The 25189-nt window shown below is 35.7% G+C and overlaps 2 protein-coding genes across 4 annotated transcripts in view; both read left to right on the top strand.

Moving 5' to 3' along the window:
- Nucleotides 1–15758, top strand: part of LOC132546742 (putative sodium-dependent excitatory amino acid transporter glt-3) — a 21081-nt gene extending 5323 nt beyond the window's left edge. The window contains exons 2-12 of one of the 3 annotated variants that reach the window (XM_060210457.1): nt 2184–2389; nt 5071–5145; nt 5801–5923; nt 7280–7373; nt 8596–8638; nt 11925–12042; nt 12237–12363; nt 12821–13051; nt 13587–13781; nt 14118–14252; nt 14545–14809. In XM_060210457.1, coding sequence (XP_060066440.1) covers nt 2236–2389; nt 5071–5145; nt 5801–5923; nt 7280–7373; nt 8596–8638; nt 11925–12042; nt 12237–12363; nt 12821–13051; nt 13587–13781; nt 14118–14252; nt 14545–14764 — 1515 coding nt within the window. In that variant the 5' untranslated portion in view covers nt 2184–2235 and the 3' untranslated portion in view covers nt 14765–14809. Of the gene's footprint in view, nt 1–1986; nt 2390–5070; nt 5146–5800; nt 5924–7279; nt 7374–8595; nt 8639–11924; nt 12043–12236; nt 12364–12820; nt 13052–13586; nt 13782–14117; nt 14253–14544; nt 14810–15654 lie in introns of those variants that run through there. The other 2 variants (XM_060210459.1, XM_060210458.1) reach the window with 2 other exon arrangements.
- Nucleotides 15759–15854: 96 nt separating this feature from the next.
- LOC132546753 (beta-crystallin A3-like) lies at nt 15855–19134 on the top strand. The gene is made up of 5 exons (XM_060210471.1): nt 15855–17193; nt 17496–17617; nt 17806–17926; nt 18580–18728; nt 18909–19134. Exons 1-5 carry the CDS (start codon nt 17173–17175, stop codon nt 19060–19062), a joined length of 567 nt encoding a protein of 188 aa, XP_060066454.1. The 5' UTR covers nt 15855–17172; the 3' UTR covers nt 19063–19134.
- Nucleotides 19135–25189: the final 6055 nt, after the last annotated feature.

Raw genomic sequence — 25189 nt, 5'->3', positions numbered from 1 at the left:
CGGTTGATGGACATGGCCACATTCTGATGTTTCCTCTTACGGTTGATGGACATGGCCACATTCTGATGCTTCCTCTTACGGTTGATGGACATGGCCACATTCTGATGTTTCCTCTTACGGTTGATGGACATGGCCACATTCTGATGTTTCCTCTTACGGTTGATGGACATGGCCACATTCTGATGCTTCCTCTTACGGTTGATGGACATGGCCACATTCTGATGTTTCCTCTTACGGTTGATAGACATGGCCACATTTTGATGTTTCCTCTTACGGTTGATGGACATGGCCACATTCTGATGCCTCCTCTTACGGTTGATGGACATGGCCACATTTTGATGTTTCCTCTTACGGTTGATGGACATGGCCACATTTTGATGTTTCCTCTTACGGTTGATGGACATGGCCACATTTTGATGTTTCCTCTTACGGTTGATGGACATGGCCACATTCTGATGTTTCCTCTTACGGTTGATGGATATGGCCACATTTTGATGTTTCCTCTTACGGTTGATGGATATGGCCACATTCTGATGCTTCCTCTTACGGTTGATGGACATGGCCACATTCTGATGCTTCCTCTTACGGTTGATGGACATGGCCACCCTCTGATGTTTCCTCTTACGGTTGATGTACATGGCCACATTTTTAAAGGCTTCCTCTTACGGTTGATGACATGGCCAAATTTTTAAAGGCTTCCTCTTACGGTTGATGGACATGGCCACATTCTGATGCCTCCTCTTACGGTTGATGTACATGGCCACATTCTGATGTTTCCTCTTACGGTTGATGTACATGGCCACATTTTTAAAGGCTTCCTGTTACGGTTGATGTACATGGCCACATTCTGATGCCTCCTCTTACGGTTGATGTACATGGCCACATTCTGATGTTTCCTCTTACGGTTGATGTACATGGCCACATTTTTAAAGGCTTCCTGTTACGGTTGATGTACACATGGCCATTCTGATTCTTACGGTTGATGGACATGGCCACATTTTTAAAGGCTTCCTGTTACGGTTGATGTACACAGCTACATTCCCTTAGATGCTGAAATACGTAGCTACATTTTTGGAGGCTTTCTGCTACGGCTAATGAACATGGTCACATTCTTCTTGGGTTTTTCTTACATTTAACGGCAATTCTCGACTTTCCGAACGACTTTTAATGGTTCCATAGACAAAAGGTAGCGTCATTAAAGCAGCATTCATAAGATATTATGGTATTTGATGAGTCATTGATAAGCAGTGGTGATGGAGCTGTGTGTTGTTATTTTATGGACAGGCGTGTAATCCAAGATCGTAGCCAACACATTATTTCTTTGGTTCCATTGACGACAATGAGCAGAAATTTTATGTCTGTTAAGAAAAATATCCCAACAAAATGTTCTTACATTTTCGGCTTTATTAAAATTTCATTATAGCTGCCACGGTGGTCATTTTATAGCATGGTAGCTCAGACAAGGTTTTCCTGAAAAAAAAAGAAAACCCTTATTTAAACTTCTTCTTATGTTCCACACGTGAAAATAATTTGAAAGTTGACACGAATTATGTTTAGATAATGCTGATCAAGATCTTTCATTTTTTTCGGGTCGGTCTTAAATCCAAGATGACCGTCATTATAAAACATTATAAAACAAATTCTCTTATTCCACCGGTGTAATTGAGCTCGAAGTTCGTAGGAATGTTGAAACAGTGAAATGATTTGTTTTCCGTTAGAAAGTGTCAGATCCCCAGTAATTTATGTTATTAACTACTGCTCACGTTATAGCATTTAAAGCCATTAAACACTATTACTTCGATGAACCCAAAACGTTAACTCCATTGTATTTCACCTTGGCATTGGTTTCAAAACTATAAATAGTAGGAAATATACAGGCTTATATCAATTACTACTGTAGGTAATATACATGATTAATTGTATCTGTGTCTTTCATGACCTCGCAGACTAAAACAGACCCAGAATACAGGCTGCTTTCTGTTCATGGTATGACAGTCCTCCGTTTGCACAGGCCCAATTGAGTGCGAATCACAACTACAGCAGAAAGGATCGATGTCTGTACAGCCATCACTGGCGTTCTGTTTTCGTACATCATAGTCCAACGCATGTGTAGACGCGTGTTCCTCACATATGCGCTCGCCTTCTTGTAATACAAACATTTACCCTTGTGCGTTGTCTTTTAGGTTAGACAGTTGACTGATGTAGACGCTCTGTGATATTTGCAACTTGTTAACAATGGAAATGGCTGAACGCAGACGTACCAGGTGTGGACAGCTAGTGAGGACTAACGGACTGGTGCTGTTAACACTTGCAGGAGTGGTACTGGGACTTTCTTCAGGGTTTGGCATACGAGAGCTTAAACCTACCGCCACAGCTATCATGTGGATAGGTACGTACAACACAACACTATCACGTTAATGATGCATGCTGTGTTTCTATTTGTGTGTTTAGATTTTGAAATCTTCATATCACACTTTCGAGCTTTAATTTGTGGTATTTTCATGTCATGAGAATGTATAACGACAAGTCACTAACTCTAACATTTTGTAAGGTATTATGTCTTGTCAATGAAGTGAATAATTGCATGAACAATTTAACAAAATCGTGGTCTTGTATTAATGTATTAATGAGGACAAACGAGACACTGATAAATGTAGAGCCTTATTTGAAGTCAGGCAACCATTACTGTCATACTGTGTACATAACAGTCAGAGAATTTAAAAGCAAAATGACCATTTTGTCTTAATGTATGTGACTGTCAAAGAATAATGTAGATAACATGTAATTGACTTTCTTTAAAGTGCTAGGAAGATTCATGAATGTTGAGTCTCTTTCACCTGCGATTTATTTTGACCAATTAGAATTTTCATAAGTTTCTGCAATTTAAGCCCTTAATGTCATTGACGGGTTCTAGGAGTTCGGAACAGCTGCATGAAGCAGTTTAGCGAATTATTTAGCTATACTGTATCCACCGTTTAACGTATAATGAGAAGTGCTGTTAAGTTAGACGACCTTAGATAATTTGGAAGAAGAGTGGCCTAGTTTAGAAGATATAATACCTATCGCGTAAACAAGGGTATGGTGTTGAGTATCAATGTTTAGAACGTTTAAGATATAGGTGTCAATAGTTAGATTTTTTTTATCTCGCCGCACTGGTGATATGCGTGTGTTTATCTCATAATGTCGAGATACACCTCAATCAGACATCGTCACGATTTCGAGGGAATAATTCAGTCAGGCCTCGTCACAATGTCAACCTGGGTAGACTTCAGTCAGACCTCGTCAAGATGTCGAGGGAAGAATTCAGTCAGACCTCGTCACGATGTCATTTTGGGTAGACTTCAGTCAGGCCTCGTCACAATGTCGAGGGAAGAATTTATAACAGGTGTTACACCTGGTCAGGGTAAGCTTGTTTCATGATTGCCTGGTACAAAGTAGATAGAGACACGTGCAAAACCAGTCCGCAGGGAACCATTGATAAATCCTCACAGTCTAGATTCTTTCCCTGAAGATTGTGATTTCACAGCCTACAGAGAAAATTATACTCATCTACTTTGTTTTTGTAACAGACGCATACATGCATGAAAATTCAAATGACTTATAAATGGAATTATCACACTGTAAAGATTTGTAATGAAGATAGCAGACACTGTACAAAGAACCGGGCACTACAAGGGCCCTTCTGATGTTTGTCAAGTTAACGAAATGAAAAGCATAAAAAACATACCTTTAACGTCAAAACAACTTTTTTTTCATTTTGTTGTTTTTGTAGGATTACTTATATAGATAAAAAATGTAGAATTGTTTTGGAAATAATGGAACACAAGATTCTTGTTAAATGGGCTATCGATATATTGTATATGTTAACATATATTGTATCAATCATCTTGTTGGCAATAAAGCTGACACTCTAAGTTTTTTTAAATTCTGATCGTGAAGATGGCATGATAAACTCGTTGTTAACAAGTTTTTATTTTGTTGAATGAGAGTTTTAAGGACTTATCGAATCCATCTGTGTTTGAATTTAACTCGACAACTTTAGCTGGAAGGTTACTAGATATGATAATGATTACTACCGATGTTATTTTCACTTTTATAGATGTAGTATACTTAATGGTAGAGATTATTCGACAGATACAGCTATGGTAAAACAAAAGGTAAAACTATGAAAACGCCTTCCAATGCAAAAATAAAAATACCAACATGGCACGTGATCATAATTCAAACTCAAATTCCATAAAACTCAGGCAAAAATATTAACAAAAGAAAGTATTACATAGAAACTTCTAAAAAGTACAAGGAGAATAAGACCAGGTGTTCCAGAAGAGTACGCGTCTTCTGCTTCATCGACGATACCCGCCATGTAAACCTTGGTGAATCCAAGTAAGTCACGTCACGTTCTCAAATTAGAACAAAGTATACACTACGGAACCAACAGGCTAAATAGCAAGCATAAAATACGTCCAGCTTCATATCGTACAAGCAAAATCAAGCGAAATTGATCATATTACGGAGTTATGGCGTCTATTTAATTTCATCTATAATGTGTTAAATATCTATTGTCTATAACTAGATATTCAAGAGATAAAAAAAATAGCGATTTATGTCAACTGTCGACACACAAGTCAATAACACCATTTGGTTTAGATTTAGATACTGTAGATCTGAATAATGAATTTAACTGCATCATAAAGATGATTTGTCCTTCTAGGACTCATGAGGAAATTGCCGATAGAAATTTTAAAGCCTAAGGACAACTGAGGTAAATCATTGCTAAATAACCAAACTGTAAAAACAAATGTAAATGGGGCACTGCATTAGCAATATGTTTAGATAAATATCGTAAATTTTGTATATCTGATAATTTTCGAACGACGTCAAGCACATGTGTATATGAGGAACCGTTCTACCTTTGGAATAAATTAAAACATGGTTTACAGGTTATGGCAAACCTTGACCGTGACTATGAATCTACCAGTAGCATCCACAACCTGCATATTTGTAAATCGCACAAAATATTTACTGGAACTCTAGTCAGCTTGAACTTTCCTTTTTTCTTTGTTGTTGCAGGCATGATCGGTGAACTCTACTTGCGTGTTCTGGAGATGATGATAGTTCCACTAATTATAACATCAATTATTTCTGGTAATATTTATTTTCGTTTGATTACTGCTCCAATTACAGCTATTTGTACCATGATGTGTCATCCTTCAGATGAACTCTTATGATTTTGTTCATGATATTAGTATTCCATTTCTAGACATCAGAAACATTGCCATGTGTTCATTGTACTGCTAAATTTGATAAAGTGATTTTCCGTTCGTTAAATAATATTGGGTATTCATAGGACGTTAGGCAATGTAAAGTCAAATCCAGCTGTTCCAAGGATTCGTATCTACATTAACTTGTGTCAGATATGTGGACTATTTATCACCAATGACATAAACATAACTAACACATGTTACATCTTTAACTCCAGAAAATTCACATACAACGATAGAAGTTTATTTTAATATTTTAATACTAAAAAAGGATGATCACATATATATGTATCGAGTTTGTTATTTAATATTCACTTCAGCTGGTTCCTGAAGTTTCGAAACACAACTGGTCACCAGCAGAAGATTATTCAAGAAGTATCCATTCAGTTGCATATGTATTTAATAATTTAAGTTAAAGTTTATGTTCTTTCAGTTAAGACTTCCAACTATTCTCGAAAATGTATACAGTCTTTCTATTAACATGTATTTCTGTTAAACACTCTATAAAGTGGATGTAACTTGAATTATTAATCTTACAGTGACATCCACCATGGACCCGAAATCTAACGGACGAATAAGCGCTGTATGTCTGGTATATACTCTTGTATGTAACTTTGTTCCCAGTGTCATTGGATGTCTCCTGTGTATCGCTGTAGGACCAGGTATGTGATCATTTGTATAACAATAGGTCCAGGGCCCATATTCATGAAGTTATTATCATGCACAAGCATAGGTTTTGTGCTCAAGCAAACTTTTTTTCATAATTCACGTAAATCATATGAAATAATACAAATGACGAATATAAACATTGAATATAACTTTGACTTGAAGTCCTTTTGATTTCTTTTAAATTTTTGGCAAAATCAGCATTATTTATTGATTTTAGCTTAAACAAGACATAAGGCTTAAGCACAAAATTCATGCTTGAGCATGAGAACGTTTCGTGAATACGGGCCCAGGTGTGATGTAGGTAGGTCTTCTTGTGGTTCGTATATCTGACTACATTAAGTATGCTTACTATTGTCTAAAAAATATACATGTACCACACAGTGAAGGCTATTTCAGGCGCTTTTTAGAAATAGAATTGCATAGACTGTCAAGCACAGCATGTTGTCATGAAATGATAAAGAACAAGTCACCCTTAAATGATTAAATGTGTAATAAATGATAATGAATGTATCGCCTGAAGATGGCCTGAAAACGTTAGCGGAATATATTGGTCGTGTTGGTTTTATTCTTTTCAAATATGTTAATGTACGTATTTATTTTGTGAAAAGTAATAAGGCACGCATGCCAGATATTTACATAAACACATCAACAAATAACTCGCAGTAGCTACGCGCATTTTTTCCAGTAACGACAAGAATATACAATATTTACAATGAGGTTTACTCTCATAAAAGTCAAATCGATCCAAATGAAAACTATAAAGAAAATACAAACATGTCATCACAATCTCTAACAAGGTAAAAATGACTAACATGATACCTTTATCATGTCACAAGCTCGATTTCAATGATGATTCTCACACAGATACTGGCGTCGTCTGTCAGTACACTCATTCTATAATCAATCTGAGCTGCAGCGTTTGACAGGGTAGCGTTAGGGATATAACCCACACGAAGTCAGTAAATGATCACTCTACCATTGTGGAGTCGAATCTGTCATGTGAAGAATTCTCGAAGCTAATTTATAGAAATTCAATGCCTGATACCGCTGCATGGTAACTGTCCGAATTAATGAAATCTGACAATTTAGCGATGTTTGATGAAGTCTGTAGTGAACTTTATATCAATATATATAATAATATTTATCTGTAGATTCAGATAATTCAGTACAAGTTTCTCCAAAATTAGTTTGGATTTGACCACCCTGAGAACAGAGGAGTGTATTCACAGACAAGGTCACTACATATGGTTTATGTGACGTGGAGATTTATTATCAGCAACCCGGCATAATTTCGTCTGAGGTCTTCACATCAGTTTATAAAATCTTTTACATTTATTTATTTCATTTAGGCAATGCAGTCAAGGAGAAATTCACGACGGAGAAACATCAGTCTAATCACGGCACTACCATGGACACCAGTGATGTTCTGGCCGATCTTCTACGGTAATATCTTAACATATTTGGAATGTGATTAATTAAACAGTTAACTGCTTTCATTTTGGATTCGTGGACATAAAATGCGAACAGGATAAGAGCAAATTCAATGAAGCTCATCATGTTGAATTTGCAATTATCCATGAAAGCAATTTCTATATTGATCTTATCATGAGAAAAGACAACTCAATTTGTTCACATTACTTGCAATATTCCTACACTGTTTGGATTTAATGGGCTGGTAACACACAACAGAGGTTGATAAGGTTACATCATAGCAATGTCATACAATGGTAAATAACAAGGGATTGCGACTAATGAAATAAAATAATGTAAAACAAACACGCAACAAGACATCTCTATCCGAGATCAAATTCTACATGTGTATTAAAATGTGCTGTTCACTTGTGTACCTTCTGTCTTTGTGCTGGTGAGTCTTATTATTCACCACAACAAAAGCAAATGGGTAAAGCCTGAGATTAAAAGGGAATAGTGTCATTTTTCATGAAAGGGGTTGGATGGGTAGACGAGGGGGCGGGGGTCCTTGTAGAGAACATACAACAGTGAACAATACATTTTGGCACAAGTTTAGAATTAAATACATTATATCAAAGTAATGATTAAGGAATTAAACTGTACAATACACAGCTGTCTTTATCATATTCTGACCAGATATGATATTTAAGAATAAACTGTAATAGATCATTTCTTTAACAAAATGTCAGAATCTGGTTTTTCTTTTTTCGATCAGATTTCCCTCCCCCACCCCAAAATCTTTTATTTTGAAAAAAAAAAACCATTGGCTGGATCATTATGGTTTTAACGTGTTTGACGTCATGCAGATAATTTTGATACTTAAAAAAATCTTATTCGAGAACCGTTAAAATCCTGTTTCTTTAGAGTGACCGTAACAATTAGAAATATTTAGAGGAGAAAAACTTATTTTTTTATACATTTTTCTTACTTACTGCCCAAATGGGGAGTCAGAGGAATACCAATTAACTGCAGTTTTGTCAATGATGCTAAATACTGCTAAAGAAGACTGAAGAAAAGTGATCAAAGTGATCGACAGAAATGTCAACATCTAGATAGGAAGGTGCCAACAGCAATATTGTATCATCGGCAATAACATAGTAAATAGATTTTACAGGAGAATTTCACAGTCGGTGAAGGTGGAGCTCTGGAGTAAACCGCTTTCACATTGAGTTGATTGATATATAATCTGTTTCAGGAATTTCTTTCCGGACAACATCGTTGAGGCCACATTCCTTCAAGTGAGTTCAATATTTCTGAGCCAACAAATATTGAATGGTTTCTTTACTAGCCGTGATTTTAACGTAGTTATCTCCCATCAATCATGTGCGATATGTTTCACCAGCTAGATATATTCTAGATTTTCTGCGTACATCATGTTTGATTCAATAAATGATGTTTTTCTTAATTTTTAATAACCTAGCGACGTGTCCTATAGACATCACTCTTCTACTGGCCGCATCTCTTATCTGATTGTCAGGATACGTCATATGCGTTTCAACAAATATCACATTTTGTACGGATTCGTGTTTAAACAATCTACGGAAAAAAGGGTCACCGCTTCTTCAAACAGAAATTGACTTTCAACGTCACCGCTCTGCTGGTTCCATTTCTTTTCCGACTGTCACAATACTTCACACACATTTGCAAATATCACTTCTTGCACGAGCTTGCGTTTCGACTTTCTGTTGTCAAAAACTAGGTCATTGTTACTAAAAATAGCCATTATTGTAAATAGAAATTGACAGAATTTCGAAGTTAATTGTACCCAAATTTTCAACATCCTCAATTACGATATAGCATAATTTAGACATCTAACATACATTTCTCATGGGAAGATAGACAAACGAAACAGGCAAATCACTCTACTTTTCCCTTTACAATTTGCATTTCACACAACTTTGTGGTGTTAGGGTATTCAAATTGTCTGTGATGACATGCAATTGATGTAGCATATTATTCATATTTTACTCCATTAAAGCCTTAATTAATAAATTGTGATATGATACAGTACTTTTTAGACGCTGTAAGACTCAAGGTAAGACCCGGATAAGCTGCTAACTAGGCTATTTATAGTCTGAACCTAATATTAGCGAACAGAATGACCAAACAATGCATAGATATAAAATGTGTTTTGAAATCCTTTTCCAAAAAATAAAATGAAATGTAGTAATGTTATAAGTTGTTTTATATGACAACTTAGAACTGCTTTTCTTTCGTCTTTGTTAAAATTGTCTCCCTTCCGCCATTCGTTCGAAATTTCTTATTATGCGACCAGGTCTTTGTTTTACATTATTCTATAGAAGATATTAGTGTTAGATAGATGAACATTTATATTTGAAAGGGTAACTTAATAAAAAACCGGAAGTTTTGATTTTAAGTTTCACTGTTAGTACCACCACGGTGGTTGTGCGACCATGTTCCGGGATTGTACCTCTTACATGGTTTATCAAAACAGGCGTGGCTTTTTATGATAAATTCCGTGGTAAACTTTCTTCACAAGAATGGACGAGAAAACGATGAAGAATGTGAAAGATATAGATATTTCTTGAAATAATTAACAGATGTCGGCAAACTACATAGATACCAACAAAGAAGTCGTTGAACTTGTGCTAAATAAGGTTATTATCATTAAAATGTTAGCAACAGTGCGTATGATGTATTCATTTTTTGTCTTAAGCTTATAGGCCTTATGATATAATTCGCAGCATATCGCGAATACCATGTTTAACTGCTTGAATGGCTAATATATGACATTTTTTCTTATCTTATGATATAACAATCTCGTAAGTCGAGTTCACTCTACATATTCTACATAGACAATTGCATGTGTACAATCCTGAGGATTTAACATTTCTTTCCGTTGAAATGAATTCCGTTGATTTTGTTGTATATATGTAAATATATGTAATTTGAAGGAGTAATGAAAGCAACATCCCCGACTAGACATATGAAATAGGCCTATAGCATGAATCCTTCTTCTTCGTGCTTTCCACTACTAAACTGATGATTACATGTACTTACTCATTCTCTTCATGACAAATCAAGCATGTACAGTTTTAAATTTGATATCAAGACCAGTCGCATATGTATCTATATGACATAACACTAAGGAATTTATATACATCACTATTTTCAAATAACAATTGCAATACTACCTCATCACCACTCGGACTCTAGACATCAATTATCACTGAGCACTAAGAGTTCTGATACTAACATGTGTATTACATGAGTCAATAATGATCCCGAGATGTCCGGTGAGTAATCATACACGTGTACAAACACAAAGTGATATCATGATTAAATCTCTTAACACCGGGAGATATGGAAAAAGACCTACAAAAACATAATCATTGAAAGTAACATTGAAAGTATAGCTTCGGCTGGTTTTTAATTGTTTTGTAAAGAGAGGGTTTTATCTTATTTGTCTTCTTCCAAATCCAGTGATCTCCTTAGGGAACATTCTATTGCCTTGAGCAGTATAAATTTCGAAGTGCCCCTGCTAGTTCGTAAACATACACGGTATCGAAAAACTTTTTTAACCTTGTTGTCATTTGAGATCGTGACGTTATTTCATGGATTAAAAAAGATTTGGAAGGCGAATAAACTCGATAAAACAAAAAGTTGATTACTGTTCTCGAACACAATCTCTTATTCTCCTGCTTTAATATGTAGTCTTCTCATTAAGATTTATCATACACCTATGTAGGAGGGGGTACATAGTGATTGACTGTAGTAACCTTGTGAACATTATATCTCATGAACCCATTTACAGATTTACATCTCCCCTCCAATATCTACACCTGATTAGATTTTCGTGGTCAATGGTGAAAGGTATAGATCAACGGTCAATTCGGCAGGAAAAATGAAGGGATGGATATATGTGATCCCCTGCTCACTTGATCTATTTTTCACATTTTGTCCTCAATTTTGAGTTTGGAATGATATTTCAGAAAGATGTCCATCATCACAATCAGTCTTAATTCTACAACTATGAATGAGTTCGTACCTTTTCCTGTTATGAAACTCATTTGTTTATCCCTTTATATCAACGTATTAATCAACCTCAGACATACGGACGTGTTTAATGCTTCTTGTTTTTTTTGTTGACCAAGATTTACATGGCGGTTGCCATTGATAAAGCAGAAGCTTACTATTTTGGAGCATCTGGTCTTTTGACCATATTTTTTTACTAGTTTTATTGACTTTGATTTTGGATCGTTAATATGTTGACATGTTGGTATTTTCTTGTTTTTTAAACCTATTCAACAGACACCCTGATTTGAATAGGGAAAAGATGAGGACTCGAAAAGTCATGGTTTATTAATATATCTACACAATAACCAGTATATCACATCATTAACACTCATGAATATAGATTACCATGTACGTGGTTCCAAATGTGAAACATTGTTTTCAGGTAAGCCATATGATCAGATTTTCGTATGCTGTCTCCAGATAAATCACATTTGTTAATTGAACAGTAACTGAAACAAATGTCGTAAACAAATGTTAATTTTTCAGACACAGACAACTTACAATCTTGAGAAGACTTCTCAACTAGAAATGATGCTAAATGAAACTTCGTTGAAGGACACACGGTTACGACATATGAAAACAGTCAGAAGTCCCAACATACTGGGTAAATTTGTCTTTTTTAAAAGGAGATGAGTATTTTAGGTCTCAAGCTAGAAATGTCTTTTCTCATAGTTTTAATAATATTCGTAATTCTTAGAAAGTATAAGTTTATTTCTAAATTATTTGATGTACATTGAAAAAAGTAAACCAGCCAAATTCGCGATGCTCTGACATGTTCCTTACTTCTATATTACGCAGGTTTGGTCATGATATGTACTCTATTTGGGATAGCATCTGGAGTCCTTCGTGACGTCAGTAAGCCGTTCCAAGCTTTCTTTAGTTCTGCCAGTGACGTCATCATGCAGGTTCTGCGCTGGATCATGTGGTAATAAATGTATAACGAGATTTTATTATCAGAATGCTTTGAAGCATTGCTAAACCTTAACAAAACAGATCTATAGGAAGTTATAGACATATATATTATCTTAATGTCAATATACATGTGACGATTTTACGTTCATCAGTCGGTGTTTTAACGTTTATTGACGTAATGACCATGTCGTTTCCTCATTTCAAGGTCTGATAAACCTTGTGTCCCTGCTGGGCCCAGATGCACGTTCTTCGAAACGAAATCTTAAAATTATCTTATATATTTTGTATAAATTCAACCTTTTTCATGTAGACGTGTGTAAAAAGATTTTGCAAAAGTGAAAAGCACATTTTAATACAACCAGACATCCGTTACTCGTATGCTATAATAGCAAATTTATAATAAGAAATAGTCTTTCTCAAACCATACAACACATGATATTTGTGTTACTCTTAACTGAGTTTCGTTTAAGGTTAACTCCTATTGGGGTGGCGAGTCTAATAACGAAAATCATATGCTCAGCCGATAACATAGCAGATGATTTCCAGAAGTTGGGAATGTTCATCGTAACGGCTGCAGGAGGGATGGTGTTTTGTGGACTGGTGATACCCGTCAGCTTTTTCATTTTACGGAGGACAAATCCATTTCCATTTGTCTTATCTCTATCGCAGCCGATCATGATGACATTTGCAACGGCAAACACGTACGTTGTTTAAACCAGTAATAACCATACATGAATGTTGATTTTGTATGCTTTGATCTGTAGAGTAGCACCTGCTTTTTTCTTCCTTGCCTTTGTATTTCGTGCCGTGGGATATTTTATTGAATATGAACTCGATATTTTAACGGTCGTAATTCGTCCTTCCATCATATTCACCCTTGTTAACTTCTTGTACTAAAAGGAATTTTATGTTAACAACTATACTGCCCGTGCGTTCCAAACTTTTATAGTCCTGTCATAAGTACAAATTAGTTACACAATTTGCTAAAAACGATTAACTTCTGACAACAGCATGGTGCAAAAGATAAAACAATCAAACACATTTATTAGAGGAAAAAACATTTAACGACCAAACGAATTATGCTTGTATCAAAGCTAATAATGTAAATCAAAATTCAGTTCACATTACTTTGATAAGCAATCACTGCACGTTGTTTTTAATATCCCTAAATTTTTTAATGACAATACACAAAATAGCTTAAAGACTTCTATTTACATCTGTATCTGTGTGTTTCAGGCCTATTACTATGCCTGCTGTGATGACCATCCTAGAAAATGAGCATGGCGTGGACAGGAGGGTATGTCGATTTGTGATGCCGTTTGTAATGACGCTATGCAGATCCGGATCAGCCTTTTACATTGCTTTGTCGGCTCTCTTTGTCTATCAGATGTTTGGGTCAACTTCAAACGTGGCTACGGTTATGCTTATTTGGTAAACATTTTATATCACAGACACTAACTCGTGTAGTAAGTGGTTATCACTGCTGATATGCATCTTCATTCTTAATAATAAGAAAATCGAAACCCTTTTACGAATGACCTGCACTGATACATTTAATATGATACAATATTCAACATACAATTACTAAGCTAAAGCTTGTTACAGTGATATGCATGTTACACTCGGTGAACTTTCATATAGATTCGTCTTTTTACTGTTTTCGTGAACCAGATGTCAGATTATATCCGTGATCTGTTTTCCCTTCATAATGGCTTTCAATTCTTTCTTCAATCATATATATCTATTTTTCATTTATTTTCATTTAAGTCTTTTGACAACAATAACATCGACTGGAGCGGCGCCTATACCGTCGTCCTCACTGATGGCAGTAATAATAATCATTGCAGCCCTCAATATACCGGCCGAATCTGTTACTCTTCTATATACTTTCGACTGGTTATTGTAAGTATTATATTATTTATCATTCGGTATTATACAAGTGTATAGCAATTTTTAAACAAACTCTGAATTAGATAAAGGTGAATCAGTTGCTGGAGAAAACTTCATTATACAGCTGTTTCATCCTCCTAGAATTCGTCATTGATGCTAAGGATATATCCTTTAACTCCTAGTCCTAGAAGGACTAAACAGCTGTACGATGTAGCATCACTTACGAGTCCTAGAAGGACTAAACAATATTCACATTACATTGCTCTCACTAACTTCTTAAGGATTCCTTTTGTTTTTATTTCAGAGATCGCATTCGATCAGTAGTGAATTTGCTGTTTCAAGCTTTTGCAGCCTTGTTAACGCAGGATATATGTGGGAAATCTCTAGCCTCTCCTCCAAGTGATTCTACAGAGAACGAACTGAACAAGACAATACCTATTAGTGACCAGTCCATAGAAATACGCGTTGAGGACATAACATTGCAGGAGACAACAAATTGCATATCTGATATCGCCAATGTTTGATGACATCAAAACAATAGTGACATTATATAAAAAAATAATCCCCTTTTATATCGTGGTTTTATTTGTTCAGTTCAGTGGTTTAAAAATAAACTTCATTTCTTTAACAACATTTGCGAAAAAAGCTATATCAAGCATATATTAATCATTCTGTTGGTAGCATCACTGACGGGTCCTAGAAGGATGAAACATCTGTATGATGTAGCATCACTGACGAGTCCTAGAAGGATGAAACATCTGTATGATGTAGAATCACTGAACCCCTTGAAGGATGCTTATGTGTAACCAGGCCTAGAAGTGAAACAGTTGTATGATGTAGCATCACTGGCCAGTTCAACAGCTGATGTTCATCATGTTTTGTTGATTGGACATCACTGACAGTAAAAGGAAATGTATTATGCACTTTGTTTTGCTTTGCAATGTTTAACTTTAAATTATCAAAATGTGTTATTCTTTAGCTAGTCTTTCGTACAATATTTGAGATAGCAGGTAACACTGCTGGTGAACTGCAATCATCAAGGTTTGCTGTAACCTGCATGACACGTTTAAATTCAATCGAATAGCGGCATGGCTATATACATGTATTTGATGCTGGTCTAATGCTGTCAAAATTACATTAAATGTCATGGTTTTATCCCCTATAAATTTTGATTTTTCTTTTGATACCATTGGATTTTCCTTAGTCGCCTCCTAGACTTCAAACTGTATGCCCTTAGCATCACTGACGAGCTTTAGATGTAGAAAACGGATGTATGATACAGTTTAATTCATTGTTTAGCTCTATTGCATCTAACTCTACGTTTGTTTTAAGATGTGCTATTCACTTGTGATCAGTTTTAGTAGTGAAATTGCTCTCACTAACTTCTTAAGGATTCCTTTTGTTTTTATTTCAGAGATCGCATTCGATCAGTGGTGAATTTGCTGTTTCAAGCTTTTGCAGTCTTGTTAACGCAGGATATATGTGGGAAATCTCTAGCCTCTCCTCCAAGTGATTCTACAGAGAAAATGAACAAGACAATCCTATGATTTCAAAAATCGTTTTCTGAGACAAATTTTTTTTCGCCAATGTTTGATTTCAAAACAATAGTGACATTATATAAAAAAATAATCCCCTTTTATATCGTGGTTTTATTTGTTCAGTTCAGTGGTTTAAAAATAAACTTCATTTCTTTAACAACATTTGCGAAAGAAGCTTTCAACTTATATTAATCATTCTTGTTGGCCCCTGGTCAGAATATATTATTTAATCTGTACAGTGATATTGATGATATTATTGACGCCAACAAGAGAGATGGAAACTAGATTTTTTTCATTTTATACATTTCACCATGAATACACAACGCGAAAAAAAGTACCCGGAAATTCCAACATCTAAGGAGGGTACATAATCCGAAACTTTTCAGTCGGGTAATCGAGGCTGGCCTTCGTTATTGTAATTTGTGTATACTATTCATTGCCTCAAAATCCTTTGGTATCATGTTTTGATATATATTTACATATGATTGTCGCCAGCCCGTTGTAAATGTACTGGATTTTTAATGTAATGATGGCACTATACCTGTAAGTGCCAGACCTGTTTTATTACGTCACAATCAGGTGTTTCGGCTGTTCTATTTACTGGATGTACTTCTCATTGTAAAATATGAGGATTACTGTTAGATATCACCAATACCTAATTGCTATAATAATTAAGTTCGATATTATTATTATTAAGTTTGCCTTCTGATGGATTTCCTTGGGCTTACCGCAAGGTTAGATTATAAGCTTGACATAATTAATAATGTATGTAGCACGTAAAATTACACTGTCCTGCAGTTTAAGTTATTTTCATACGCAAAAATAAATAAATAGATAAAAAGGGTATGGCGCGTGATTTACGCGCGTTGTTAATCAACAATGTATATTGACGTCACGAGTGTGCTACAAAGTCCAAAGTAATACGTGTGATGGACCGCATGCAAACCACACAAAATTATTTGACGAACGTCACAACAGTAGGAGAACGCTACTTATATGAAGTATATGAAAAAATGTTGGTCAAGATATTAAAGTTCAATTCAGTGCAAATCTGACCCAAATTATAACTATACTTTTCACAATCCATTTTTATTCCAGTATACTAAGTTCATTAGGTTTAATTTGCTCATGCATGCTCAAGGATAATGACGTTCTGCATGACATGCTAATAAAACCGAAAAGAACAACGAACACACAGTCGGAATGTCTCTGTCGTACTACCGGATGGATAGAAACGATGTCACGACACGATAATATGACGAACTCATCCTGTTCTCATGGTACATATACATATATATACGTAAAATTATCAACGCAAGCTCATCAGAAAAATCTCATAGTGAACGCCGAATATATTGTCCATCTAAGGTCAGCAACGTCACTGCAGGGTAGCCATGTCTTCCAAATCACCAAAGGTACAGTTTAACAGTTTGTAAAGTGTCACCTTGTTAACTCTATTTTGTTGATATTTTACCTTTTTTCTCAGTAATTTAGATTTACGATTTTGATAACAAGTCCGAATTTTTTTATAATTATATTGCAGCCATACGGTTTTAACTGATATGTAATCCTCACATTTTCTTAAATATATTTCGCTTTCAGTAAATATTATAGTTTTATCGAACTGTACGGCCTTCAGCCTTGCCTTGTCACACGTAGAGTGCAAACTGGTCGATTAAAAAATTTCTGTTCAGCAGTGTTTCCCTTCGTCTTTCAGATTACACTGTATACAGAGAGGGATTTCCAGGGATGTAGTACGGATATCTACGACCCCAAATATACTTTATGCTTTTCAGGATTCAATAACCGTGTGTCGTCCCTGGAGGTCCATAGTGGATTGTAAGTATGACGCCTCGCGCGGATCTAACATTTCTTTACTGACCAGTAGTTTTGGGGACTCATTGAGATATTTTGATAGTTTATACACAAAGTAATCAGCGAAAGACTCACGATGAAATACTAGTAACTAATGATTTTAATTAATTTGATGATGTTCCGGGTACTAAAGTGATTGTTTATGTATCCAGATGGGTTTTGTACCAGCATTGCTTTCTAGGAGGTAAGATATACGTGGTATGGGAGGGACAGCGGATCAACCTACCTTGTGATGTGGATGACACGATCAGCTCACTCAAACCCATCGAGTTTGTAAGTATAACTAGATTTAATCGATGAAAATAAAATACCGTAACTAGCTCACAATATCGAGTTTGTCACTACGTTTACATGTAATTGTTGATGGTTTAAGATTATGCCTTACCTAGTCCAAAATATCGAGCTTGTAACTAAGTTGCAGTCTAATCGTTTGATGTTTTTTTAAGATGATGCCTTCACTAGCCCAAACTATCGAGTTTGCAATAATTATTTTTGCAACGTACCGTTGCATGAAACATTGACTTTGGTGGGGTTTTTTCGCTATAGGTATTTTATTATCAGAATCTGAGTCCCCTGTTACCGTTCTTCTTGTCAGTATTTGTTATCAGGTGACCATTGATTATTGATCTGGGGTCGCTGATGTTTGTTGCTAGCTAACTGTTTAATGGAGCAAATGGTGTTAGAGTAGACTGGATGACCTGCTTTCACCGCTAAACTGCGCTCGTTTTTTCCCAAGCGAAGTCTAGCGGAGAGTAGACAGACAAGAGCAGGCAATCCAGTCTGTTTAAAGTACATTAATTGATATGTAATATTAGTAGCCATCAGAAGTTAAGTGGTCTTACCAGCAAATTAAACAAATCTGATTAGACTTTTATAAATCCGGTGTTGAGATACTGATGTTTGAATGTTGAAACTCTTAATTGCAGGATTTTGCAGTAAAACCTTCTAGTACTATATATGAGCACAAATGTTTTGCTGGCCGCAAAGAATGCTTCGAAGGGGTCAATCGAATTTCAGACCTAGGCATGTTGTGTTTTAATGACAAAGTGTCATCAGTGGAAGTTCATAGCGGAGGGTAAGTGAAATAGTGTTGTTTTACAAATTAGAATTTAATCTAGATTTAAATTCTAAAGTATTACACAAATGTATTTTTTATTTGTTCAGATCTCACGAAACCTGTTTTTATCGTTTTATGTTATTTCTGTTGAGTATTACAATGACTTGAAAAAAGTCTAAACTTTATCTTTTTTCACAGATGGATAGGCTATGAACACACAAACTTCAAGGGGAAGCAGTATCTGTTTTTGTCAGGTTGTCACAATGGATCCGCATCAGAGGGTTGCTTTAGTCACGATGCCATCTCTTCCTGGGCTCCGATCGTTTTGGCTCCCCATCCATCTGCTAATTAGAATTCCAGTCCCATGAGTTTTAATAGTTTTCATTTTTTGATTCCAAATAATCACCACTGTAACACAAATGAAAAGGAATGTAAAAATCATTGAATAAATTTCACTTTTGTTTCTGTTTTCTCTTGTTTACGTGTTGATACATCAGTTTGAATACTTCTAGTTTTTGCTTCAAATTATAAATTGGGTGTTATCGGAAAGCATCCTTGAAATCATGACATTTAAAATGTGGATATTCATTGAATTCTGGAATTGGTGCACTATCCCATTTGGTTTTAATTTTTTTTCATTCAATATGATTTTTTTTTTTGCGTATCTCCTAACATTCAACAATTTAGGTCCTGACCTAGAAGGACGAAACAGATGCCGTCATTCTTTCATTGTATTGAAAAGATCTATTGACATGTATGTTTTGGGTATGATCCTGTAATTGCTTGGTAAGTTTGTTCGCCTGCCGAAGATTACTGACTTTGACCTTGGGCTAACCTTCAGCTGCCACTTATACGATCTCTCACATTTATCTCTTATCTCTCCTGGTTAAAATGTTTTTAATGATATTATGTTTAGCACTTATGTTTAACATCTGATACTACATTCTATATAAAATAACATGAATCGTTTATTTTCTTGATATATATTAATGCAGGATCATTAGATATTGTAGGGTCTTAGCTCTATATGTTTGAATAAAAAGTACTTGACTTAATTAAGGGATGTTATCATTAATGGCGGAAGACATATTTACAAGTCAAACCACAGGGTCAGAGTACATCCTAATTGAATATTGCGGACCTGCATAGTCACACATAGTTCGAGTAGTATTTACAAAGTCGCAAGTATATCTACAAACCTTAACGGTGGTGTCAATATCACGACAAATGTGATAGTATTAACGGTGGTGTCAATATCACGACAAGTGTAATAGTATTAACGGTGGTGTCAATATCACGACAAATGTGATAGTGTTAACGGTGGTGTCAATATCACGACAAATGTGATAGTGTTAACGGTGGTGTCAATATCACGAAAAATGTGATAGTGTTAACGGTGGTGTCAATATCACGACAAATGTGATAGTATTAAAGATGGTGTCAATATCACGACAAATGTGATAGTATTAAAGATGGTGTCAATATCACGACAAATGTGATAGTGTTAACGGTGGTGTCAATATCACGACAAATGTGATAGTGCTAACGGTGGTGTCAATATCACGACAAATGTGATAGTGTTAACGGTGGTGTCAATATCACGACAAATGTGATAGTATTAACGGTGGTGTCAATATCACGACAAGTGTAATAGTATTCACGGTGGTGTCAATATCACGACAAATGTGATAGTGTTAACGGTGGTGTCAATATCACGACAAATGTGATAGTGTTAACGGTGGTGTCAATATCACGACAAATGTGATAGTATTAACGGTGGTGTCAATATCACGACAAGTGTGATAGTATTAACGGTGGTGTCAATATCACGACAAATGTGATAGTGTTAACGGTGGTGTCAATATCACGACAAATGTGATAGTATTAACGGTGGTGTCAATATCACGACAAATGTGATAGTGTTAACGGTGGTGTCAATATCACGACAAATGTGATAGTGTTAACGGTGGTGTCAATATCACGACAAATGTGATAGTATTAACGGTGGTGTCAATATCACGACAAATGTGATAGTGTTAACGGTGGTGTCAATATCACGACAAATGTGATAGTATTAACGGTGGTGTCAATATCACGACAAGTGTGATAGTATTAACGGTGGTGTCAATATCACGACAAGTGTGATAGTATTAACGGTGGTGTCAATATCACGACAAATGTGATAGTATTAACGGTGGTGTCAATATCACGACAAGTGTGATAGTATTAACGGTGGTGTCAATATCACGACAAGTGTGATAGTATTAACGGTGGTGTCAATATCACGACAAGTGTGATAGTATTAACGGTGGTGTCAATATCACGACAAATGTGATAGTATTAACGGTGGTGTCAATATCACGACAAATGTGATAGTATTAACGGTGGTGTCAATATCACGACAAGTGTGATAGTATTAACGGTGGTGTCAATATCACGACAAGTGTAATAGTATTCACGGTGGTGTCAATATCACGACAAATGTGATAGTATTAACGGTGGTGTCAATATCACGACAAGTGTGATAGTATTAACGGTGGTGTCAATATCACGACAAATGTGATAGTCAATATCACGACAAATGTGATAGTGTTAACGGTGGTGTCAATATCACGACAAATGTGATAGTATTAACGGTGGTGTCAATATCACGACAAATGTGATAGTGTTAACGAGTGTTAACGATGGTGTCAATATCACGACAAATGTGATAGTGTTAACGGTGGTGTCAATATCACGACAAATGTGATAGTATTAACGGTGGTGTCAATATCACGACAAATGTGATAGTATTAAAGATGGTGTCAATATCACGACAAATGTGATAGTATTAAAGATGGTGTCAAGTATTAAAGGTGGTGTCAATATCACGACAAATGTGATAGTGTTAACGGTGGTGTCAATATCACGACAAGTGTGATAGTATTAAAGATGGTGTCAATATCACGACAAATGTGATAGTGTTAACGGTGGTGTCAATATCACGACAAATGTGATAGTATTAGCGGTTGTGTCAATATCACGACAAATGTGATAGTATTAACGATGGTGTCAATATCACGACAAATGTGATAGTATTCACGGTGGTGTCAATATCACGACAAGTGAATTAGTAGTAACGGTGGTGTCAATATCACGACAAATGTGATAGTGTTAACGGTGGTGTCAATATCACGACAAATGTGATAGTATTAACGATGGTGTCAATATCACGACAAATGTGATAGTATTAACGGTGGTGTCAATATCACAACCGAGATGGCAAAAAGCACACGCTGTTCTGACGGTATCAACTGTCCATCAACTGTTAACAGTGGTGTAAAATTACACCTAGTTCTGACAAGCTTACACATATTGTTGCGTGCAATACTCACCCTCTGCCATTAATTAGACTTCCTTAGCAACATAGACGTCGATAACAATGAACAGATGTCTCATTTTAAGTGAAAGCCTTTCCTCCAAAAACCAGTGTCTTGACAGGAAGGGCCCAAAAACCAGACAATGACGCGGGTAAAACTTTATATGCACTTGTGCTTAATACTGTGTGAAGTTTAAATCAAGTTTGTCATCCCTAATTCAATTAAGTGATTATCTGGAAAACAAACTAAGACAATGACATGTCAGAAAGAACCTAGCTTTGTGTCTGACCTTTAAGGGTAAATGTAAACATTCTTGTTACACTGTCATTAGACACGTAAAAAATATGTAAAATTTGACCTTGACCCTTTAGCATAGTGACCCTGAATATTAGTCAGTTGACTACTGGTTGTATGCTGACAAACATTGCCCAAACATGGTGATGAATGTCTATGGTACTAAATGACCTTCACAATCTTCAAAGTTGACCTTTTGACCCCAAGCTCAATCCCGTCCATATATTTTCTAATCGGTCAAGAAGTCGGTCATCTGGAAGCCAAAATATAACGTTAAAAGTCTATTTTCAGTAGCGGTGACCTTTGTAGTTGACATTTACGTCCCAAACTCAATCCCACTCTCTATAACGTCATAAGCTTACAATTTAAGAAGTTTCAACAAAATCCATCAATCTCATCTGAAGTAATCATCTGGAAACCAAACTTTGACGATAAAAGTCTATTTTTAGTAACAATGACATTCGTATTTGGATCTTTCCACCCCAAACTCAATCCCACTCTGTATTACTTCATATGCTAAAATTTTATAAAGTTTCAACCAAATCGGTCAATCCTTTCTGAAGTTTTTATTTGGAAACTAATATTTGATGAAGAATAAATTTTTTCAGCAACAGTGACCTCACCATTAGTTTAGATAATGAGGTGATTATAGTGTAAACATAAAGTATGATAAAATAATAAGATTAAATATTGATGAATAAGAATATAAAACTTCATGTCATTACCAATATGTCAACATTATATCTATTGTAAGTACGGGTAGTTTTCATCAAGCATTGCACTGCAATATAAGGACATTCCGACAAAGTGAAAAACGTCCGTGACAGGTTAAAAATAATCTAAAATTCGTTATATTTTAAGAGATCGACAATAGTCATCACGCAGCTTACAATTCGGTTGAACTCAGGACTACATCTTCCTACGTAATGCACGTTTCCACCCAGGCAAACAGGACTCGATAAAATTTGACTAACAATTGTTTTAATATTATGATATATTGTTTACTAGTAGTTTGTCGTGTTTTGTTTCTTTCCACGACAGAATTACCTTCACACCTCCGACTACAGTATCATCTCTCACGTCGTTACCGTGCTCCAGCGAGCCATGGTGACTCAGTCCATCTACTTGATTTCATCTGTATTTATAGAAATCCCTTATATGGGCATTTAGGTCGTATTTCACTTAATATACATATGAAGGCTATGTTTCATCAAAGCAACATCCCCGCATCCATAACGTATGGTGTTTACATGTCGTAGTTGACAAGGGCATGTCCCCATTATCTATATTTTCGTGCAAGGAGTCGTCAACAGAAGGACAAACTCGAAGTCCAGGGTTTCAAAAAATACAAAAAGATGAAAATGATCTGAATGTTTTACTGCCGTCTTAGTGATCGCATTGAGAAATATTCTATTCGATATGGAGCTGGGCGTGATGCTCGTTAATTTGCCTGTTTGTTCCGTTGTTATAAAAACTGCTTTTCTTTCAGAACTTGACATTGTTTCCTTGGATTGACCAGGGTTTACAAGGTTGCTATCATTGACAAAGCGGAAGCTGCTGACACATCTACAACACCTGCGCCATAGGTTTTCCTGAATCTCCGTGTAAATTGTTCTTTTATTCATGATTTGCCCCAAGCCCTATGTTTATTGAATTTGAGTTTGGATTAAGATTGTTGAATTTCAAAAAGTAGTAGCGTAAAACAAAAGCATACAAAACATTCACTATGAAAAACTACAATTCATCTAGCATTCATTGCTTTATATTGCACAAGAAAAAAGCGAAGAAGTTCTCCAATGTTGACATACATAGATTAACCGATTAACCTTCCTCTGTTGAAAATCCTATTATTTTTTCCACAAGCTGTCGACGTCTGTGATAAGATCCTTGTATTAAGGACGAAAAATATCATATTATTCGTTAAATGCTAATACGAAAGGTTCGGGAAGTCGGAAGGTTGCTTACCAGAAGTGGATTTTGCGGTTGGTTTCTTTGAATGCAAAAATCTATAAAATTGATAAACATATAAAAGTTGTCGTGTTATTCCAAAGTTTACAGGATATTCATAGAGTAGTGATTTCATTTATGTAAATCAATATTGAATAACGCACACAACCTTTACGTTCATGTGTACAATAAACATCGATTGATAATTAACAATAGTCATTTTGCAAAACACCATGCCTTCTTCTGCACTATAATATATATATATATACCCTGATAACCTGCAGAATACTTGTACATTTCACTAGCTAAGATGTAGGTTACTAACATAAGGATACTTTCCCGGGGATGTTTATCTTCGTGTATTCTAAAAGCTTGCACTACCGCTTGCTTTCGTCACTTCATTAGACCTTCTATATAGGTATCTTACTTACCGAAACCTTACTCTTCACATGTTAATGCAGAGTATCATACTAACATATCTGGATTTATATTTCCATCAATATATGAATATTCATGAGATTTAGGCTGACCGTTCTAATTTTATTACCATATAAGGCTTTACATGAAATTAAAGTAAGGAAGGTTGCTGTTGGAGGATTAATATAAACGCTTTGTTATTAATTTGTTAGATTTATCGCCCTTTGGACAAGCAATTAGCGGCTACCTCACAGAACAACATACGGGTTGCCTGCCGCGTACCGTCAAGAGCAACTAGGGTGAAGGGCATGGACACAACCACGTCAGCAAAGTTAAGTATTTTCCTCAACTTCTTGAGAAACAGAAATCATTAAGGATAGAGGACGTCAAACAACAAATAGCATGTCTCTATCTGCAGCAATGTTATTTCATTAAGTCGATGTTTGATACCTATTGTCTTCA

Source organism: Ylistrum balloti, unplaced genomic scaffold (assembly GCF_031769215.1).
Source record: "Ylistrum balloti isolate Yb309-2 unplaced genomic scaffold, AGI_CSIRO_Ybal_v1 Utg369912, whole genome shotgun sequence".
In the NCBI taxonomy this organism is placed as follows: Eukaryota; Metazoa; Mollusca; class Bivalvia; order Pectinida; family Pectinidae; genus Ylistrum; species Ylistrum balloti.
The sequence above is the reverse complement of the archived record's forward strand: the minus strand, read 5'-3'. Positions and strand labels throughout refer to the sequence as shown.

Excerpts from the sequence above, each read along its gene's own strand:
- LOC132546753 (XM_060210471.1), top strand. The coding sequence starts at position 17,173 with ATGTCTTCCAAATCACCAAAG. Across the intron at positions 17,194-17,495 it reads TGTCTTCCAAATCACCAAAG|ATTACACTGTATACAGAGAG; the intron begins GTACAGTTTAAC and ends TTCGTCTTTCAG. Across the intron at positions 18,729-18,908 it reads GTGGAAGTTCATAGCGGAGG|ATGGATAGGCTATGAACACA; the intron begins GTAAGTGAAATA and ends CTTTTTTCACAG.